General features: G+C 47.9%; 1 protein-coding gene across 1 annotated transcript in view; it reads left to right on the top strand.

Annotated features, from left to right (window-relative positions):
- LOC143807269 (fibrinogen-like protein 1) overlaps positions 1-19,788 on the top strand; it is a 42,110-nt gene that overhangs the window by 12,964 nt on the left and 9,358 nt on the right. Inside the window, exons 2-5 of the mRNA XM_077288666.1 lie at positions 16,211-16,289; positions 16,608-16,629; positions 16,890-16,981; positions 17,595-17,715. Of these exons, the coding sequence (XP_077144781.1) occupies positions 16,221-16,289; positions 16,608-16,629; positions 16,890-16,981; positions 17,595-17,715 (304 nt within the window). The 5' untranslated portion in view covers positions 16,211-16,220. The remainder of the gene's footprint in view (positions 1-16,210; positions 16,290-16,607; positions 16,630-16,889; positions 16,982-17,594; positions 17,716-19,788) is intronic.

A 19,788-nucleotide genomic window follows, 5' to 3' on the forward strand; every position in this document is an offset into this window, starting at 1 on the left:
GTGGCAGCTCTGGGCCTCGGCAACCCCACTCACATCCCATGTCTGGCACATGTGCTCAATTTGGTCGTGCAGAGTTTTTTGAGGGACTATCCGGATCTTGATGCACTGCTGCACAAGGTCCGCCTAGAGTGTGCTCACTTGCGGCGTTCCAGCACGGCAAAAGCGCGCATTGCGGCTCTGCAGCGCCGACACCGCCTGCCGGAACATCGCATCATATGTGACCTACCTACCAGGTGGAATTCCACGTTACATATGTTGGAGCGGTTGTGTGAGCAGCAGCAAGCTGTAATGGAGTACCAGCTGCATCAGGCGCAAAGAAGTCGCACTCCGCGCCGTACAGACTTCACAACCACAGAGTGGGCCACTATGAATGACGTCTGCCAGGTGCATATCTGAACCTCCACCTCTCACTCATCTCCCTACGGCTTCTTCAGACTGTGCGGTGTCAGCTGGTCCCTAATAGCATGCCACGGCCGTGACACCGCACAGTCTTAAGAAGCCGTAGGGAGGGGAGTGAGAGGCGAGGATATGCACTGCGCATGGCCATGGATCCCAGGCCCGCGGTGGGATTACATTAGACGACACTGGGAGGCGGGCTCTCGGCCAGCGCGTCCGCACAGGCGCAGCCAGCCTGACACCAAATGATGTCAGAAGATGGGCAGCGCTAAGTGTGCCTGGCCAAGGGATAACATAACAGCGCAGGCTCCGGGACGGAATCAAACAACGCTGAGAAGCCGGGGCACGGCGCCGGGGGGGTAAGAATGACGGCTGTGCTGCGTCATATTACGAAGGAAAGTCCCACCTCCGGGACGGTCTCACGGTTTCAGGGGACACATTTTATAAGTGTTTAGTTCTGTGTTTGCAAGGAGCATAATGAAAAGAGCCACCTTTTCCTTTTGCATCTTTTGTGCTGCACAAGCTGGCTCTTTCAGCTACAAATGCCTTGGGGGGGGGCTAAAGGTTCCCTTTCGACTTTCTCCAATCAGGCTTCGGCCTACATTGTGTTCCTCTGCTTTTCCTGCTGTCCCTGGGCTCCAACACCGCTAGTTGCCGTCCAGAAGTGCTGTCCGCACAGTCCCAACAGTCGCTCCTCTGTTATTGGGGTTCAGTAACGTCAGCTGTTCCCCAGCTGTGTGTGTGGCAATCCCTCCTATCTCCTCCACCTCCTCCTCCTCCTCCTGTCCCTGGGCTCCAACACCGCTAGTTGCCGTCCAGAAGTGCTGTACGCACAGTCCCTCTGTTATTGGGGTTCAGTAACGTCAGCTGTTCCCCAGCTGTGTGTGTGGCAATCCCTCCTATCTCCTCCACCTCCTCCTCCTCCTCCTGTCCCTGGGCTCCAACACCGCTAGTTGCCGTCCAGAAGTGCTGTACGCACAGTCCCAACAGTCCCTCCTCTGTTATTGGGGTTCAGTATCGTCAGCTGTTCCCCAGCTGTGTGTGTGGCAATCCCTCCTATCTCCTCCACCTCCTCCTCCTCCTCCTGTCCCTGGGCTCCAACACCGCTAGTTGCCGTCCAGAAGTGCTGTACGCACAGTCCCAACAGTCCCTCCTCTGTTATTGGGGTTCAGTAACGTCAGCTGTTCCCCAGCTGTGTGTGTGGCCATCCGTCCTATCTCCTCCACCTCCTTTTCCTCCACCTGTCCCTGGGCTCCAACACCACTAGTTGCCGTCCAGAAGTGCTGTACGCACAGTCCCTCCTCTGTTATTGGGGTTCAGTAACGTCAGCTGTTCCCCTGCTGTGTGTGTGGCAATCCCTCCTATCTCCTCCACCTCCTCCTCCTCCACCTGTCCCTGGGCTCCAACACCGCTAGTTGCCATCCAGAAGTGCTGTACGCACAGTCCCTCCTCTGTTATTGGGGTTCAGTAACGTCAGCTGTTCCCCAGCTGTGTGTGTGGCAATCCCTCCTATCTCCTCCACCTCCTCCTCCTCCTCCTGTCCCTGGGCTCCAACACTGCTAGTTGCCGTCCAGAAGTGCTGTACGCACAGAGCCAAACACCTCGCCAATGTGTTAGTGGGGTTCAGCACCGCCAGCTGTTCCCCTGCTGTGTATACGGCAACGTGTACTGCGACCGCCACGCAGGCACAGCAAGTTAAATTTAAGGGAACCTGTCTCCCCCCCCCCCCCCCCCCAGGCGTTTGTTACTGAAGGAGCCACCTTGTGCAGCAGTAATGATGCAAAGGGAAAAAGTGCCTCTTTTCGTGGTGCTCCTTGCACATGCTGAACCTAACACTTATGAAATGTGTCCCCACACACCGTTAAACCGTCCGGTAGTTGGAACTTTCCTTTGTCATGTGACGCAGCACAGCCATCATTTTTTCCCCCTTGGCGCCTTGCGCCGCCTCCTCAGCGTTGTTTGAATCTGTCCCGGAGCCTGCGCTGTTAGGTTAGCCCTTGGCCATGCACACATTTTGCGCTGCCCGTCTTCTCACATCATTTGGTGTGAGGCTGGCTGCGCCTGTGCGGGTGCGCTGGCCGAGATCCCGCCTCGCAGTGTCGTCTAATGTAATCCCACCGCGGGCCTGGGATCCGTTGCCATGCGCAGTGCATATCCTCGCCTCTCACTCCCCTCCCTATGGCTTCTTCAGACTGTGCGGTGTCAGCTGATCCCTAATAGCATGCCACGGCCGTGACACCGCACAGTCTGAAGAAGCCGTAGGGAGGGGAGTGAGAGGCGAGGATATGCACTGCGCATGGCCACGGATCCCAGGCCCGCGGTGGGATTACATTAGACGACACTGCGAGGCGGGATCTCGGCCAGCGCACCCGCACAGGCGCAGCCAGCCTGACACCAAATGATGTCAGAAGACGGGCAGCGCAAAATGTGTGCATGGCCAAGGGCTAACCTAACAGCACAGGCTCCGGGACAGATTCAAACAACGCTGAGGAGGCGGCGCACGGCGCCAAGGGGGTAAAAATGACGGCTGTGCTGCGTCACATGACAAAGGAAAGTTTCACCTACCGGACGGTTTAACGCTGTGAGGGGACACATTTCGTAAGTGTTAGGTTCAGCATGTGCAAGGACCATAATTAAAAGCGCTAAGTTTACCTTTTCCAGCATTAGTGCTGTACACGATGGCTCTTTCAGCTACAAACGCCTGGGGGGGGGGGTTAAAGGTTTCCTTTCAACTTGCTCCAGTTCAGGCTTCGGCCTACACTCCGCTCCCCCTGCTCCTCCTGCTGACCCTGGGCTCTAACACCGCCAGTTGGGGCCCAGATGTGCTAGCTGCACAGAGAAAAACACCAGCCAATGTGTCAGTGAGGTTCAGCACCGCCAGCTGTTCCCCTGCTCTGTAGCCGGCAACGTGTCCTGCGACCGCCACGCAGACACAAGAACTGAAATTGAAGGGAACCTGTCCCCCCTCCCCCAGGTGTTTCTATGTTTTACAGCCACCTTGTACAGCAATAATGCTGCATGTGTGCAAGGTGGCTCAAAAAATTATTCTCCTTGCCCATGGGGAACGGAACACGTCTAAAATGAGTCCTCTGAGACCATTAAAACGTCCCTCAGGTGTGATTTTCCTTTGTATTGACACGCAAGAAGCTCCTTGGTAACGCTGCCCGTCTTCTGGCATCATTGTTTGGATGGGTGCGCCTCTGCGGCCGCTTTGCCCCACACAACGCCCCTCGGTGTCTTATTTATTTTGACTGCGAGGGTGTGATTGATGGGCATGAACGGTGCATTTCTTCGCCTGTCCCTCATCTCCTTCCGCCTTCTTCGGACTGTGCGGCTTCATGGCCGTGGCATGCGATAAGGGATCAGCTGACGCCGCATAGTCTGAAGCAGGTGTAAGAACCCAAGCGAGAGGCGAACATATGTACTGCGCCAGGCCATGAATCCCAGCCCCGCAGTGTTTTAACTATGTCAAGACACTGCGGGGCTGGGATTCATGGGCATCGCGAACCGCACCGGCCGACATCAAATGATGTCAGAGGACGGGCAGCGCTAACAGCGCAAGGCCAAGGGATAACACGACAGCGCAGACTCCTGTGCAACAAATAACGAAGCTCAGGAGGCCGCGCAAAGCACCAAGGTGGCATTTTTGCCAGCTGTGCTGCGTCTCATTACGAAGGGAACTCACGCCTCAAAAACAGTTTGACTGTGTAAGGGCCTAAATGTTATACGTGTTCCTTTCAGCGTGTGCAAGGAGCAAAAGTAAAAGAGCAACCTTTGACTTGTGCAGCATTACTGCTGGCCAAGCTGTGGCTCTTGTAGTTTTTCACCCCTGAGGGGGGGTTAAAGGTTACTTTTACAATCGGTTCAATTAGGCTTCGGCCTACACTCTGCTCCGCCTGCAGAGCCCGGGCTCCAACACCGCTAGTTGCTGTCCGGAAGTGCTGGCTGCACAGAGCCAAACACCTCGCCAATGTGTCAGTGGGGTTCAGCACCGCCAGCTGTTCCCCTGCTGTGTAGCCGGCAACGTGTCCTGCAACAGCCACGCAGACACAACAGACCCAAAGCTGCCGCCAGTGCAGGCTTCGGCCTACACTCTGCTCCCTCTCCTCCTCCTGCTGACCCTGGGCTCTAACACCGCCAGTTGGGGCCCGGTACTGCTAGCTGCACAGAGCAAAACACCAGCCAATGTGTCAGTGGGGTTCAGCACCGCCAGCTGTTCCCCTGCTGTGTAGCCGGCAACGTGTCCTGCAAAAGCCACGCAGACACAAGAACTGAAATTGAAGGGAACCTGTCCCCCCTCCCCCAGGCGTTTGTATGTTTTACAGCCACCTTGTACAGCGGTAATGCTGCATGTGTGCAAGGTGGCTCATAAACGTATTCTCCTCGCACATGTGGAACTGAAAACACGTCTAAAATGTGTCCTCTGTGTGACCATTAAAACGTCCCCGAGGTGTGACTTTCCTTTGTAATGACACGCAGCAACCCCCTTGGTAGCACTGCCCGTCTTCTGACATCATTGTTTGGCTGGCTGCGCCTCTGCGGCAGCCCTGCCCGACACAACGCCCCTCGGTGTCTTATTTATTTTGACTGCGAGGGTGTGATTGATGGGCATGAGCAGTGCATATGTTCGCCTGTCCCTCATCTCCTTCCGCCTTCCTCAGACTGTGCGGCTTCATGGCCGCGGCATGCAATAAGGGATCAGCTGACGCCGCACAGTCTGAAGCGGGTGCAAGGACCCGAGTGTGAGAGGCCAACATATGTACTGCGCCAGGCCATGAATCCCAGCCCCGCAGTGTTTTAACTATGTAAAGACACTGCGGGGCTGGGATTCATGGTCATCGCGAACCGCACCGGCCGACATTAAATGATGCCAGAAGATGGGCAGCGCTAACAGCGCAAGGCCAAGGGATAAAACGACAGCGCAGACTCCTGTACAGCAAATAACAACGCTCAGGAGGCTGCGCCCAGCACCAAGGTGGGATTCTTGACATCTGTGCTGCGTCTCATTACGAAGGGAACTCGCGCCTCCAACACAGTTTGACTGTATAAAGGGCTAAATGTTATACGTGTTTCATTCAGCGTGTGCAAGGAGAAAAATTAAAAGAGCAACCTTTGACTTGTGCAGCACTACTGCTGCATAAGCTGTGGCTCTTCTACTTTGTAACACCTGAGGGGGGGTTAAAGGTTACCTTTGAAATTGGTTCAATTAGGCTTTGGCCTACACTCTGCTCCCCCTGCAGAGCCTGGGCTCTAACACCGCCAGTTGGGGCCCGGGACTGCTAGCTGCACAGAGAAAAACACCAGCCAATGTGTCAGTGGGGTTCAGCACCGCCAGCTGTTCCCCTGCTGTGCAGCCGGCAACGTGTCCTGCAACTGCCACGCAGACACAACAGACCCAAAGCTGCCGCCAGTGCAGGCTTCGGCCTACACTCTGCTCCCTCTCCTTCTCCTGCTGACCTTGGGCTCTAACACCGCCAGTTGAGGCCCGGTACTGCTAGCTGCACAGAGAAAAACACCAGCCAATGTGTCAGTGGGGTTCAGCACCGCCAGCTGTTCCCCTGCTGTGTAGCCGGCAACGTGTCCTGCAAATGCCACGCAGACACAAGAACTGAAATTGAAGGGAACCTGTCCCCCCTCCCCCAGGCGTTTGTATGTTTTACAGCCACCTTGTACAGCGGTAATGCTGCATGTGTGCAAGGTGGCTCATAAACGTATTCTCCTCGCACATGTGGAACTGAAAACACGTCTAAAATGTGTCCTCTGTGTGACCATTAAAACGTCCCCGAGGTGTGACTTTCCTTTGTAATGACACGCAGCAACCCCCTTGGTAGCACTGCCCGTCTTCTGACATCATTGTTTGGCTGGCTGCGCCTCTGCGGCAGCCCTGCCCGACACAACGCCCCTCGGTGTCTTATTTATTTTGACTGCGAGGGTGTGATTGATGGGCATGAGCAGTGCATATGTTCGCCTGTCCCTCATCTCCTTCCGCCTTCCTCAGACTGTGCGGCTTCATGGCCGCGGCATGCAATAAGGGATCAGCTGACGCCGCACAGTCTGAAGCGGGTGCAAGGACCCGAGTGTGAGAGGCCAACATATGTACTGCGCCAGGCCATGAATCCCAGCCCCGCAGTGTTTTAACTATGTAAAGACACTGCGGGGCTGGGATTCATGGTCATCGCGAACCGCACCGGCCGACATTAAATGATGCCAGAAGATGGGCAGCGCTAACAGCGCAAGGCCAAGGGATAAAACGACAGCGCAGACTCCTGTACAGCAAATAACAACGCTCAGGAGGCTGCGCCCAGCACCAAGGTGGGATTCTTGACATCTGTGCTGCGTCTCATTACGAAGGGAACTCGCGCCTCCAACACAGTTTGACTGTATAAAGGGCTAAATGTTATACGTGTTTCATTCAGCGTGTGCAAGGAGAAAAATTAAAAGAGCAACCTTTGACTTGTGCAGCACTACTGCTGCATAAGCTGTGGCTCTTCTACTTTGTAACACCTGAGGGGGGGTTAAAGGTTACCTTTGAAATTGGTTCAATTAGGCTTTGGCCTACACTCTGCTCCCCCTGCAGAGCCTGGGCTCTAACACCGCCAGTTGGGGCCCGGGACTGCTAGCTGCACAGAGAAAAACACCAGCCAATGTGTCAGTGGGGTTCAGCACCGCCAGCTGTTCCCCTGCTGTGCAGCCGGCAACGTGTCCTGCAACTGCCACGCAGACACAACAGACCCAAAGCTGCCGCCAGTGCAGGCTTCGGCCTACACTCTGCTCCCTCTCCTTCTCCTGCTGACCTTGGGCTCTAACACCGCCAGTTGAGGCCCGGTACTGCTAGCTGCACAGAGAAAAACACCAGCCAATGTGTCAGTGGGGTTCAGCACCGCCAGCTGTTCCCCTGCTGTGTAGCCGGCAACGTGTCCTGCAAATGCCACGCAGACACAAGAACTGAAATTGAAGGGAACCTGTCCCCCCTCCCCCAGGCGTTTGTATGTTTTACAGCCACCTTGTACAGCAGTAATGCTGCATGTGTGCAAGGTGGCTCATAAACGTATTCTCCTCGCACATGTGGAACTGAAAACACGTCTAAAATGTGTCATCTGTGTGACCATTTAACCGTCCCGGAGGTGTGACTTTCCTTTGTAATGACACGCTGCAACCCCCTTGGTAGCGCTGCCCGTCTTCTGGCATCATTGTTTGGCTGCCTGCGCCTCTGCGGCCGCCCTGACCCACACAACGCCCCTCGGTGTCTTATTTATTGGGACTGCGAGGGTGTGATTGATGGGCATGAGCAGTGCATCAGTTCGCCTGTCCCTCATCTCCTTCCGCCTTCTTCAGACTGTGCGGCTTCATGGCCGTGGCATGCGATAAGGGATGAGCTGACGCCGCACAGTCTGAAGCGGGTGTAAGGACCCGAGTGTGAGAGGCGAACATATGTGCTGCGCCAGGCCATGAATCCCAGCCCCGCAGTGTTTTAACAATGTTAAGACACTGCGGGGCTGGGATTCATGGTCATCGCGAACCGCACCGGCCGACATTAAATGATGCCAGAAGATGGGCAGCGCTAACAGCGCAAGGCCAAGGGATAAAACGACAGCGCAGACTCCTGTACAGCAAATAACAACGCTCAGGAGGCTGCGCCCAGCACCAAGGTGGGATTCTTGACATCTGTGCTGCGTCTCATTACGAAGGGAACTCGCGCCTCCAACACAGTTTGACTGTATAAAGGGCTAAATGTTATACGTGTTTCATTCAGCGTGTGCAAGGAGAAAAATTAAAAGAGCAACCTTTGACTTGTGCAGCACTACTGCTGCATAAGCTGTGGCTCTTCTACTTTGTAACCCCTGAGGGGGGGTTAAAGGTTACCTTTAAAATTGGTTCAATTAGGCTTCGGCCTACACTCTGCTCCCCCTGCAGAGCCTGGGCTCTAACACCGCCATTTGGGGCCCGGTACTGCTAGCTGCACAGAGAAAAACACCAGCCAATGTGTCAGTGGGGTTCAGCACCGCCAGCTGTTCCCCTGCTGTGTAGCCGGCATCGTGTCCTGCAACAGCCACGCAGGCACAACAGACCCAAAGCTGCCGCCAGTGCAGGCTTCGGCCTACACTCTGCTCCCTCTCCTCCTCCTGCTGACCCTTTGCTCCAACACTGCTAGTTGGGGCTCTAGGAAGACAAGCTTGAATAGGTCCCCATCCTGGTTCCAGCACCGTCAGCTGGTTCCGGGCAGAGCCTTTGGCTTAGGTGCCTCCTTCTGGGTATCCGAGTTCCACCAACGTCAGGTGGTCCTTGGTAGTGCTTTCAGCACGGGTACCTCCTGCTTAGTAACCGGGTTCCAGTAACGTCAGCTGGTCCTCGGTAGTTCCATTGGCTCTTGGACCTTCGGCTACCCATCCGGGTTCCAGTACCGTCAGCTGGTTCTCGGCAGTGTCTTTTGCTCTTGTACCTTCTGCTCCCCATCCTGGTTCCAGTACCGTCAGCTGGTTCCGGGCAGAGCCTTTGGCTTAGGTGCCTCCCTCTGGGTATCCGAGTTCCACCAACGTCAGGTGGTCCTTGGTAGTGCTTTCAGGCACGGGTACCTCCTGCTTAGTAACCGTGTTCCAGTAACATCAGCTGGTCCTCGGTAGTTCCATTGGCTCTTGGACCTTCGGGTAGCCATCCGAGTTCCAGTTCCATCAGCTGTTTCTCGGCATTTTCTCAGCCTTCTTGTACCTTCTGCTACATTTCCAAGTTCAAGACCCTAAAGACGACGACCCGGAAGACCACCCCTAAGATGACGACGACACCAGAGACGACGACCCTGGAGACGATGACCCTGAAGACCACCCCGATGACGACGACCCTGGAGACAACGACCCTGGAGACGACGACCCTGGAGACGACGACGACATGGGAGACCGAGAAGCAGAAGAACAAGAGGCTGCAGAACAAAGAGCAGAAGAACATTAAGCATAAGACTAAATATCAGAGCAAAAGATATTATCTAAATTATAAGCAGAAGAAGACTAAGGCTAGTTTCACACTAGCGTTAACTGCAATACGTCGCAAATGCGTCGTTTTTGCGAAACGCCGCATCCAGCAAAAGTTTTTGCTGGATACGTTGTTTCGTCATAGAGTAACATTAGCGACGCATTTGCGACGCATTTGCGACGCATTTCCAAACGGTGAATGCGTTTGGCGGCGTTTGGGCGTATGGTAGCGGTCCGTCGGGAGAAAAAAACGTTACATGTAACGTTTTTTGCTCCCGACGGTCCGCTTTTTCCGACCGCGCATGCGCAGTCGGAACTCCGCCCCCACCTCCCCGCACTTCCCCGCACATCACAATGGGGCAGCGGATGCGTGGGAAATATGCATCCGCTGCCCCCGTTGTGCGGCGGAGACCACACTAGCGTCGGGAACGTCGGCCCGACGCGCAGCGACGGGTTGTTCCCGACGCTAGTGTGAAAGTAGCCTAAGCAGTGTATGGGGGTGAGTCCGTTCCTCCTCGTGGTGCCCCTGGATAAAGCCTGATGCTGCAGTCCAAACTGAACGCGGACAAATGTAACTATTTTGTGACAGGCAGAACGGAAGGTGTAATCTTCAAACTTTTATAGATAACAACTACGGGAATGCCTGTCACAAATAAGAATATGATGAAGAAGTTGAATGTGAAAAAGATAATAGTTAAATAAAAAGAATATGAACAATGTAAAAAAAAAAATATATAGGAAGAAGAAGAAGATGAATAAGGTGAAGATAGTTGATGTCAAAGAAGCTGATGATGAGGATAATGAAGAAGAAAGTGGGAGAAGTAAAAAAGAAGGTGAAGGTCGTGGAAGTAGTGAAACATCAATATCTGAAAAAAAAAAAAAAACATAGTCAAAATCTTTCTAACGCCGAACGTCATAAAAAAACCCAAAAAAACCTGCTATTCTATTTGTTTGGGCTAAACCTCTGTGCCTTTAATGTCTCCGCCACCTCCCCCAATACATCCTACATTATTCTTAGTTGTTTTCCTTCATGTAGAATTAACCTACAAGGAAAGAAAGGGTTTATTTTAATTCCGATATTTTCGTCCCATTGACTTGCATTGGGATCGGGGATCGGTATCGGATTAGATCCGATACTTTGACGGTATCGGCCGATACTTTCCGATACCGATACTTTCCGATATCGGAAGGTATCGCTCAACACTAGTGATGAGCATTGCTGTTTATTTTGTCCTCATCGGAGAAGAACTGAGGGGAGGATTCGGGAGCTGAAAGGCGTCGGGGCGGTATAAAGAGGCAAGTGAGCTCCTTCTCTCTCCTCCACAATTATTTCCTCTATTTATGGAACAATGTAAACTTTAATTTATAAAATTCCACAAATTTTTAGTAAATCATTTTAAATATAATATAAAAAGAATAAAAAAAATTAAAAAAATGAACATGAACCATATTGAAGTAAAAGATTTAAGACTAGATGTCTAGACAACTAAGGATCAATCTAATATGCTAACAACCTAATTGTCTGAAAAGAAAGACTGATAAAAACCATTATTATAATTTGCTGTGGGTTTTTCTCCACTCCACCCTATACTCGGGGCTATAAAAGGGGATGACAGAAGTATATTGTACTCTGCTCAATCGTAGGTGATCTGGACACTGGATTCATTCAGTAGGTTCTGCAGGAAAACTGCGTTTTCTAATATAATCCATAGACATTGATAAATGTATTGATTTTAACCCCTTCCCGACCCATGACGCCACGTAGGCGTCATGAAAATCTGTGCCAATCCGACCCATGACGCCTATGTGGCGTCATGGAATGATCGCGTCCCTGCAGAGCGGGTGAAAGGGTTAACTCCAATTTCACCCGATCTGCAGGGACAGGGGGAGTGGTACTTCAGCCCAGGGGGGGTGGCTTCACCCCCCCGTGGCTACGATCGCTCTGATTGGCTGTTGAAAGTGAAACTGCCAATCAGAGCGATTTGTAATATTTCACCTAAAAAACTGGTGAAATATTACAATCCAGCCATGGCCGATGCTGCAATATCATCGGCCATGGCTGGAAAACCTGAAGTGACCCCCCCCCACCCCACCCCACCGATTGCCCCCCCAGTCCTCCGTTATGGGGTCCGGTCCCCTCCGTCCTGTGCTCCGCTCCCCCATCCTCCTGCCCGCTCCCCCCCAGCTCCTATGTCACCCCCCGGTGCTACGACGCCCCCCCCCCCCGTGCCCCGACGCCCCCCCCCGTGCCCCGATCTCCCCCCCTTATACTTACCGAGGCTCCCGGTGTCGGTCCGTCTCCTCGCTGGGCGCCGCCATCTTCCAAAATGGCGGGCGCATGCTCAGTGCGCCCGCCGAATCAGCCTGCAGATTCATTACAAGTACATTTTGATCGCTGTGGTAGGTTCTATCACAGCGATCAAAATAAAAAAAATAATAAATAAACCCCCCCCCCCTTTATCACCCCCATAGGTAGGGACAATAATAAAATAAAGAAAATATTTTTTTTTTCTTTTTCCACTAGGGTTAGGGTTAGAACTAGGGTTAGGGTTACAGGTAGGGTTAGGGTTAGGGGTAGGGTTAGGGTTATGGCATGTGCGGATTTGGCCGCGGATCCGCAGCGGATTGGCCGCGGATCCGCAGCGGATTGGCCGCTGCGAATTCGTAGCAGTTTTCCATCAGGTTTACAGTACCATGTACACCTATTGAAAACCAAATCCGCTGTGCCCATGGTGCGGAAAATTCCGTGCAGAAACGCTGCGTTGTATTTTCCGCAGCATGTCAATTCTTTGTGTGGATTCCGCAGCGTTTTACACCTGTTCCTCAATAGGAATCCGCAGGTGAAATCCGCACAAAAAAACACTGGAAATCTGCTGTAAATCCGCAGGTAAAACTTTACCTTTTACCTGCAGATTTTTCAAAAATCGTGCGGAAAAATCTCACACGAATCCGCAACGTGGGCACATACCCTTAGGGTTAGGGTTGGAATTAGGGCTGGGGTTGGAAATAGGGTTAAGATTAGGCTTGTGGTTAGGGTTACGGATAGGGTTAGGGGTGTGTTGGGGTTACAGTTGTGGTTAGGGTTGGGATTAGGGTTAGGGTTGGGATTAGGGTTAGGATTAGGGTTGGAATTAGGGTTACGGGTGTGTTGGGGTTAGGGTTGTGGTTAGGGGTGTGTTGGGGTTAGGGTTGGGATTAGGGTTATGGCTACAGTTGGGATTAGGGGTGTGTTGGGGTTAGTGTTGAAGTTAGAATTAAGGGGTTTCCACTGTTTAGGCACATCAGGGGTCTCCAAACGCAACATGGCGCCACCATTGATTCCAGCCAATCTTGCATTCAAAAAGTCAAATGGTGCTCCCTCCCTTCAAAGCCCCGACGTGCGCCCAAACAGTGGTTTACCCCCACATTTGGGGTACCAGCGTACTCAGGACAAACTGGGCAACAACTGTTGGGGTCCAATTTCTCCTGTTACCCTTGCAAAAATAAAAAATTACTTGCCAAGACATAATTTTTGAGGAAAGAACAATTATTTTTTATTTTCACGGCTCTGCGTTGTAAACTTCTGTGAAGCACTTGGGGGTTGAACGTGCTCATCACACATCTAGATAAGTTCCTTCGGGGGTCTAGTTTCCAAAATGGTGTCACTTGTGGGGTGTTTCTACTGTTTAGGCACATCAGGGGCTCTGCAAATGCAACGTGACGCCCGCAGACCATTCCGTCAAAGTCTGCATTTCAAATGTCACTACTTCCCTTCCGAGCCCCGGCATGTGCCCAAACAGTGGTTTACCCCCACATATGGGGTATCAGCGTACTCAGGAGAAACTGGACAACAACTTTTGGGGTCCAATTTCTCCTGTTACCCTTGGGAAAATAAAAAATTGTGGGCTAAAAAAATATTTTTGAGGAAAGGAAACACATTTATTATTTTCACGGCTCTGCGTTATTAACTTCTGTGAAGCACTTGGGGGTTCAAAGTGCTCACCACACATCTAGATAAGTTCCCTTGGGGGTCTAGTTTCCAAAATGGAGTCACTTGTGGGGAGTTCCTACTGTTTAGGCACATCAGGGGCTCTGCAAACGCAACCTGACGCCCGCAGAGCATTCCATCAAAGTCTGCATTTCAAAACGTCACTACTTCCCTTCCGAACCCCGACGTGTGCTAAAACAGTGGTTTACACCCACATATGGGGTATCAGCGTACTCAGGAGAAACTGGAAAACAACTTTTGGGGTCCAATTTCTCCTGTTACCCTTGGGAAAATAAAAAATTGTGGGCTAAAAAATCATTTTTGAGAAAAGAAAAATTATTTTTTTATTTTCACGGCTCTGCGTTATAAACTTCTGCGAAGCACTTGGGGGTTCAAAGTGCTCACCACACATCTAGATTAGTTCCTTGGGAGGTCTAGTTTCCAAAATGGGGTCACTTGTGCGGGAGCTCCAATGTTTAGGCACACAGGGGCTCTCCAAACGCGACATGGTGTCCGCTAATGATTGGAGCTAATTTTCCATTCAAAAAGCCAAATGGCGTGCCTTCCCTTCCGAGCCTTGCCGTGCACCCAAACAGTGGTTTACCCCCACATATGAGGTATCAACGTACTCAGGAGAAATTGCCCAACAAATTTTAGGATCCATTTTATCCTGTTGCCCATGTGAAAATGAAAAAATTGAGGCTAAAAGAAATTTTGTGTGAAAAAAAAGTACTTTTTAATTTTTACGGATCAATTTGTGAAGCACCTGAGAGTTTAAAGTGCTCACTATGCTTCTAGATAAGTTCCTTGGGGGGTCTAGTTTCCAAAATGGGGTGACTTGTGGGAGCGCTCCAATGTTTAGGCACACAGGGGCTCTCCAAACGTGACATGGTGTCTGCTAGCGATGGAGATAATTTTTCATTCAAAAAGTCAAATGGCGCTCCTTCCCTTCCGAGCCTTACCATGTGCCCAAACAGTGGTTTCCTCCCACATGTGAGGTATCGGTGTATTCAGGAGAAATTGTCCAACAAATTTTAGGATCCATTTTATCCTGTTGCCGATGTGAAAATGAAAAAATTGAGGCTAAAGTAATTTTTTTGTGAAAAAAAAAAAAGTACTGTTTCATTTTTACGGATCAATTTGTGAAGCACCTGGGGGTTTAAAGTGCTCACTATGCTTCTAGATAAGTTCCTTGGGGGGTCTAGTTTCCAAAATGGGGTCACTTGTGGGGGAGCTCCAATGTTTAGGCACACGGGGGCTCTCCAAATGCGACATGGTGTCCGCTAAAGATTGGAGCCAATTTTTCATTGAAAAAGTCACATGGCGCTCCTTCCCTTCCGAGCCCTGCCGTGCGCCCAAACAGTGGTTTACCCCCACATATGAGGTATCAGCGTACTCAGGATAAATTGGACAACAACGTTCGTGGTCCAGTTTCTCCTTTTACCCTTGGGAAAATAAAAAAATTTTCGCTAAAAGATCATTTTTGTGACTAAAAAGTTAAATGTTCATTTTTTACTTCCATGTTGCTTCTGCTGCTGTGAAACACCTGAAGGGTTAATAAACTTCTTGAATGTGGTTTTGAGCACCTTGAGGGGTGCAGTTTTTAGAATGGTGTCACTTGTGGGTATTTTCAGCCATATAGAACTGACTTCAAATGTGAGGTGGTCCCTAAAAAAAATGATTTTGTAAATTTTGTTGTAAAAATGAGAAATCACTGGTCAAATTTTAACCCTTATAACTTCCTAGCAAAAAAAAAAATTGTTTCCAAAATTGTGCAGATGTAAAGTAGACATGTGGGATATGTTATTTATTAACTATTTTGTGTCACATAACTCTCTGGTTTAACAGAATAAAAATTCAAAATGTGAAAATTGCAAAATTTTCAAAATTTTTGCCAAATTTCCATTTTTTTCACAAATAAACTCAGAAATTATCGACCTAAATTTACCACTAACATGAAGCCCAATATGTTACGAAAAAACAATCTCAGAATCGCTAGGATCCGTTGAAGCGTTCCTGAGTTATTACCTCATAAAGGGACACTGGTCAGAATTGCAAAAAACGGCAAGGTCATTAAAAGCCAAAATAGGCTGGGTCATGAAGGGGTTAATTATTTACTTTTGAAAAAAAAAGTCTAATTTAAATTTACTCTACATTAGGCAATATAATTTTTTACTTTGATCATTTTAAATTAGACTAAAAATACATTTTAAACTTAATTAATGTTAACCTCTTCCCGACAGGGCGATTTTTTTTTTTTCCATTTTTGTGCTCTCCTTTTTTCCACCTTTTTAATTCCAAGAGCAATAACCTTTTTATTTTTCCATCTTTATAGCCATATCAAGGCTTGTTTTGTGGGACAAGTTGTACTTTTGAATAACACTATGTATTTTATGATATGATGGACTGGAAAGTGTGAAAAAAAATTCCCAAGCTCGGCAAAATAACAAAAAAAGTCAATTACACAATAGTTTATTTGATTTTTTTTTATTTATTTACAGCATTCATTTTACAATACAAATAACCTGGCTATGATTCTGTAGATAAGTACGATTTTGCAGATACCAAACATGTATATTTTTGGTTTTATTTAAGTGGTGAAAAAAAATTCTAAAATTTGTAAAGAAAACAGCCATTTTCCGATAGCTGTAAAGTTTTATATCTTTGGGATATGCTGTGTGAGGGCTATCTGCCATAATGCTGGCATTTTGATTTTAAAGGGTTAATTAATTAAGTGAAAAATCTTTTATTTCTACATATTCCAAAATAATTATTTTATATTAAGTTAATAATATTGTAATGATATCCCAGATAATTGAAATGATAATACAAAGGTTTAATTTATTTAAAAAATGGTTTATTAATATTATTCTTATATTTGTAGAAATCGAAACATGGAAGCCATTAAACTATTCATGAGTCTCTTATTCGTAAACCTTTATTGTCACCAAAGTGCATCACAGGCAAGTACTTTAAAAAAAAAAATAAGACATTGAAAACAATTTTTAGAATACTTTAAAGATTAAGTGAATTGCATTATAAACATTGATATAACTTTGCCAACATTTTCAGGATAAAAAATACTTTGAATATTCCAAATAGGTAATCATAGTACGTAAAATGCTTATACATAGAACAGAAAAAATAAAGCATAGAAAAATAAATGTAGATGGAAAAAGGCTGCAAAGCGAACAAATTGGTCTTCCATAATAGGATTGTTACATACTGGGGGTTCTAAAATTGTTTACTAATCAAATTTTTCATTTTTATTGTAATTTCAGACTCAATCCAAGGTTGTACAAGGTAAGATGCTCTTCATTTACACATTTTGGAATTTTTTTCTCAAGTACTTTAATTTTAAAAATAAAATGTGTTTCTTATTGATATGTAGAATATATTTTACATATCAGTTAAAATCTACAAATTCTGAAGTGTATTTTTCAATTGTAGACACTTAAAATATTGAACATTTTTCATTTATAAATTATAATTGACATCAATGATTGTCTTGATATGTGGATAATTGGTTGAATATATTGACTTTTATTTCTTACTTTTGATAGGATATGACTGCTCACATATATGGGAAAGAAATAATTTTGCTACTAGTGGAATATACATGATAAAACCGAGAAACGCTCAATGTTCCTTTCAGGTAAGATAGTAAATGTAATCCTGGCTGTTATTTAGGTAAAAAATATTAGAGGCCAACCCCTTGAAGTATCAGTCTTAGAGGATACTTACAGGACCTTGCTCTGTATTTTGTGACCTCTAGACGAGACCACTGTGACCTTCTTTCTACATGCCGTTAACCATAGCATCTCCATTTTAATGCAATGTTTCAGCGACCAAAAGAAGTAATTCTGGCGTGTGGTTTTTTTTTTTTTATCCTCTCGCTATGCCATTTCTTTTCGCTATGTTACCAATGACCCCCTATCACATGACGGGGGCCAGTGGTGAGTGCATTTCCGGACAGTTGGCCAGAAGCACTTGTTAAATGCCGCTGTCAGTTTCACAGTGGCATTTAACAAGTTAATAGGCGCAGACGGATCACGATTTTGCCCGCGCCTATTGCGGGCACATGTCATCTGTTCAAAACTGATGACATGTCCCGGTTTTGATGCGGGCTCACCGGCGGAGCCCACTTCAAAGCATGGGTTCTGCCATCAGACGTACTATTCCATCCGATGGCAGAAAGGGGTTAAGATCATATAATTTTAAATTGTTAATTTTAGGATTTACAAAAAATATATATTCATGCTTTCAAGGTATATTGCGAAATGTCTGGAAATGGCGGCTGGACTCTTATACAAAAGCACAATGGAGAAGATGATTTAGACTTTTTTGCAACATGGACAGAATATCAAAATGGATTTGGAAGTCTTCAAGGTAAATTGGACGAAGTCGTAATGGAAAGATCATGACCGTGATTATTTTGGAACTCTATTCACCAGATTTGCGTGACTTTGGCCAATAAATTTGTATTTAATTTTTTAACATGAATCAAATAACTTTTTATTATGCCGTAAAGTCTCTCTAGACCTCAGAGTATAAAACGGAGGTGTTAAAAACTAAAAAAAATTGTACACACCTCACCTGTAAGTATACATAGGCAGTATATACGTGGCAATTTAGAACATTGAATCATGCCACAAATTAAATCGGAAACATGAGCCCAATTTTTTTGTTTTAGTTAGTATAGAATGCAATTCAATGAAAAATCCTAAAATATTTCTGTATATCTTCTTCAAAAGGCAAAAAAATATTTAAGACATAAACTACAACTTTTCAGGGAGCACAACAACCCCAATCAAGACCGGTGATTTTCTCACTGATCTTAATGAGGGGGTGTAATGGAATTAGATGCTCCTGATTAATGAAGAGGTGTGCACTGCACTAGACATTTTACTCCAGTTAGGCACTGGAATTCCTGGCATAGGGAACATTACAGCTTGTCATGAATTGGGCTACGGTCACACTATCAGTATTTGATCAGTATTTTACATCAGTATTTGTAAGCAAAAACCAGGAATTGGTCAAAAATACAGACTTGGTGACGTTTTTCTATTATAGCTTTCCCCTCTGTTCCACTCCTGGTTTTGGTTTACAAATACTGATGTGAAATACTGACCACATACTGATAGTGTGACCGTAGCCTTAGCGTTGTGGTTACTCCTCTGCTGCTCCCTAGTCCCACACCATCTTTGTACATTTTAGTAGAGCTGGGAGAAATTGGCCTGAAAACACCAAAAGCTGCAAAATTTTGAAGCAACTCTGAGTTGCAACATAATTTTTAGGCTTCTCAAAGCTTATACAACTTTTTTTTTTTTTTTTTTGAGCAATGAGTCCGGACCAATGGTTTTTATGATTTTAAACTTATCTTTATTAACAGACTTCTAATGCTTTATGCTAAAAATATGTTGTAATTTTTTTTAACATAAAAGGAAAAGAATCCAGCTCAACGATGCAGTGAAAGATCCGTAGCTTTATTTCACTTCAAAATAGCGTGTGAGGACAAAACATCAGCACATTAAAACCAAGATCAACGCGTTTCCGGTGACTGAGCACCCTTAATCATGATCATTGATCATGATTAAGGGTGCTCAGTCACCGGAAACGCGTTGATCTTGGTTTTAATGTGCTGATGTTTTGTCCTCACACGCTATTTTGAAGTGAAATAAAGCTACGGATCTTTCACTGCATCGTTGAGCTGGATTCTTTTCCTTTTATGTTTGCCTACGCCCTGACACAGCGGTTCCGTGCTCCGAGCCTCCGGGAATGTCGATATGGTGAGCTGGACTTTGTTTTTTCTTACTTCAATTTTTTTTAACACCCTGTAAAATTCACAAAGTTCAAGAAGCAATTTTTATTCAGTCGCCATGACAGCACAACGAGAGAGGGGATCCGCCCTTCAGGGACAGGAAACCTCAGACATAAAAGGGCGGCACCTCACTCCCCCGTCAGTTGGTTTCCTGTCCCTGACAGGGGAACCTCTTCAGGCAGACCCTAAGAAGAGGGTTGAAGATTAAAGAAGATATCGCACTTCTGACAGGCCGACGCAGGTAGCGGGGGTCCCCTACCTCGACCTTGTCAGATTGTGGAAGCACCACACAGCAGGGGTACTGTCTGTGTCGGTGATAGCAGTGAGAAGCGGCCTCTGGTGACGTGGGCTGACTTCTAATGTGGACCGCGCACGTACCTGGTAAGTATACAGGGCTGCGCTTTGCGGGGTCGTGTCTGCTGGGGCCTCCGGGGGTCTGTGCGCTGCCTGGTGCGGGCGCGCTGATTGCTCCGGGTGGTGCTGGCGTCTTCCTGCACATGTCGGCCTGCAATGCCGCGGTCGCGACCGGAAGTGACGTTTCCGGATGTTGCGGCTGGTGGGCCGACCTGATGACGCGGCGGGGCATGCGCAGTAGCGCCATCCTGGTCAATGGCGGCGCACTGTTGTCCGGGCCGTGCTGA

This window comes from Ranitomeya variabilis, chromosome 1, assembly GCF_051348905.1.
Source record: "Ranitomeya variabilis isolate aRanVar5 chromosome 1, aRanVar5.hap1, whole genome shotgun sequence".
NCBI classification, from domain to species: domain Eukaryota; kingdom Metazoa; phylum Chordata; class Amphibia; order Anura; family Dendrobatidae; genus Ranitomeya; species Ranitomeya variabilis.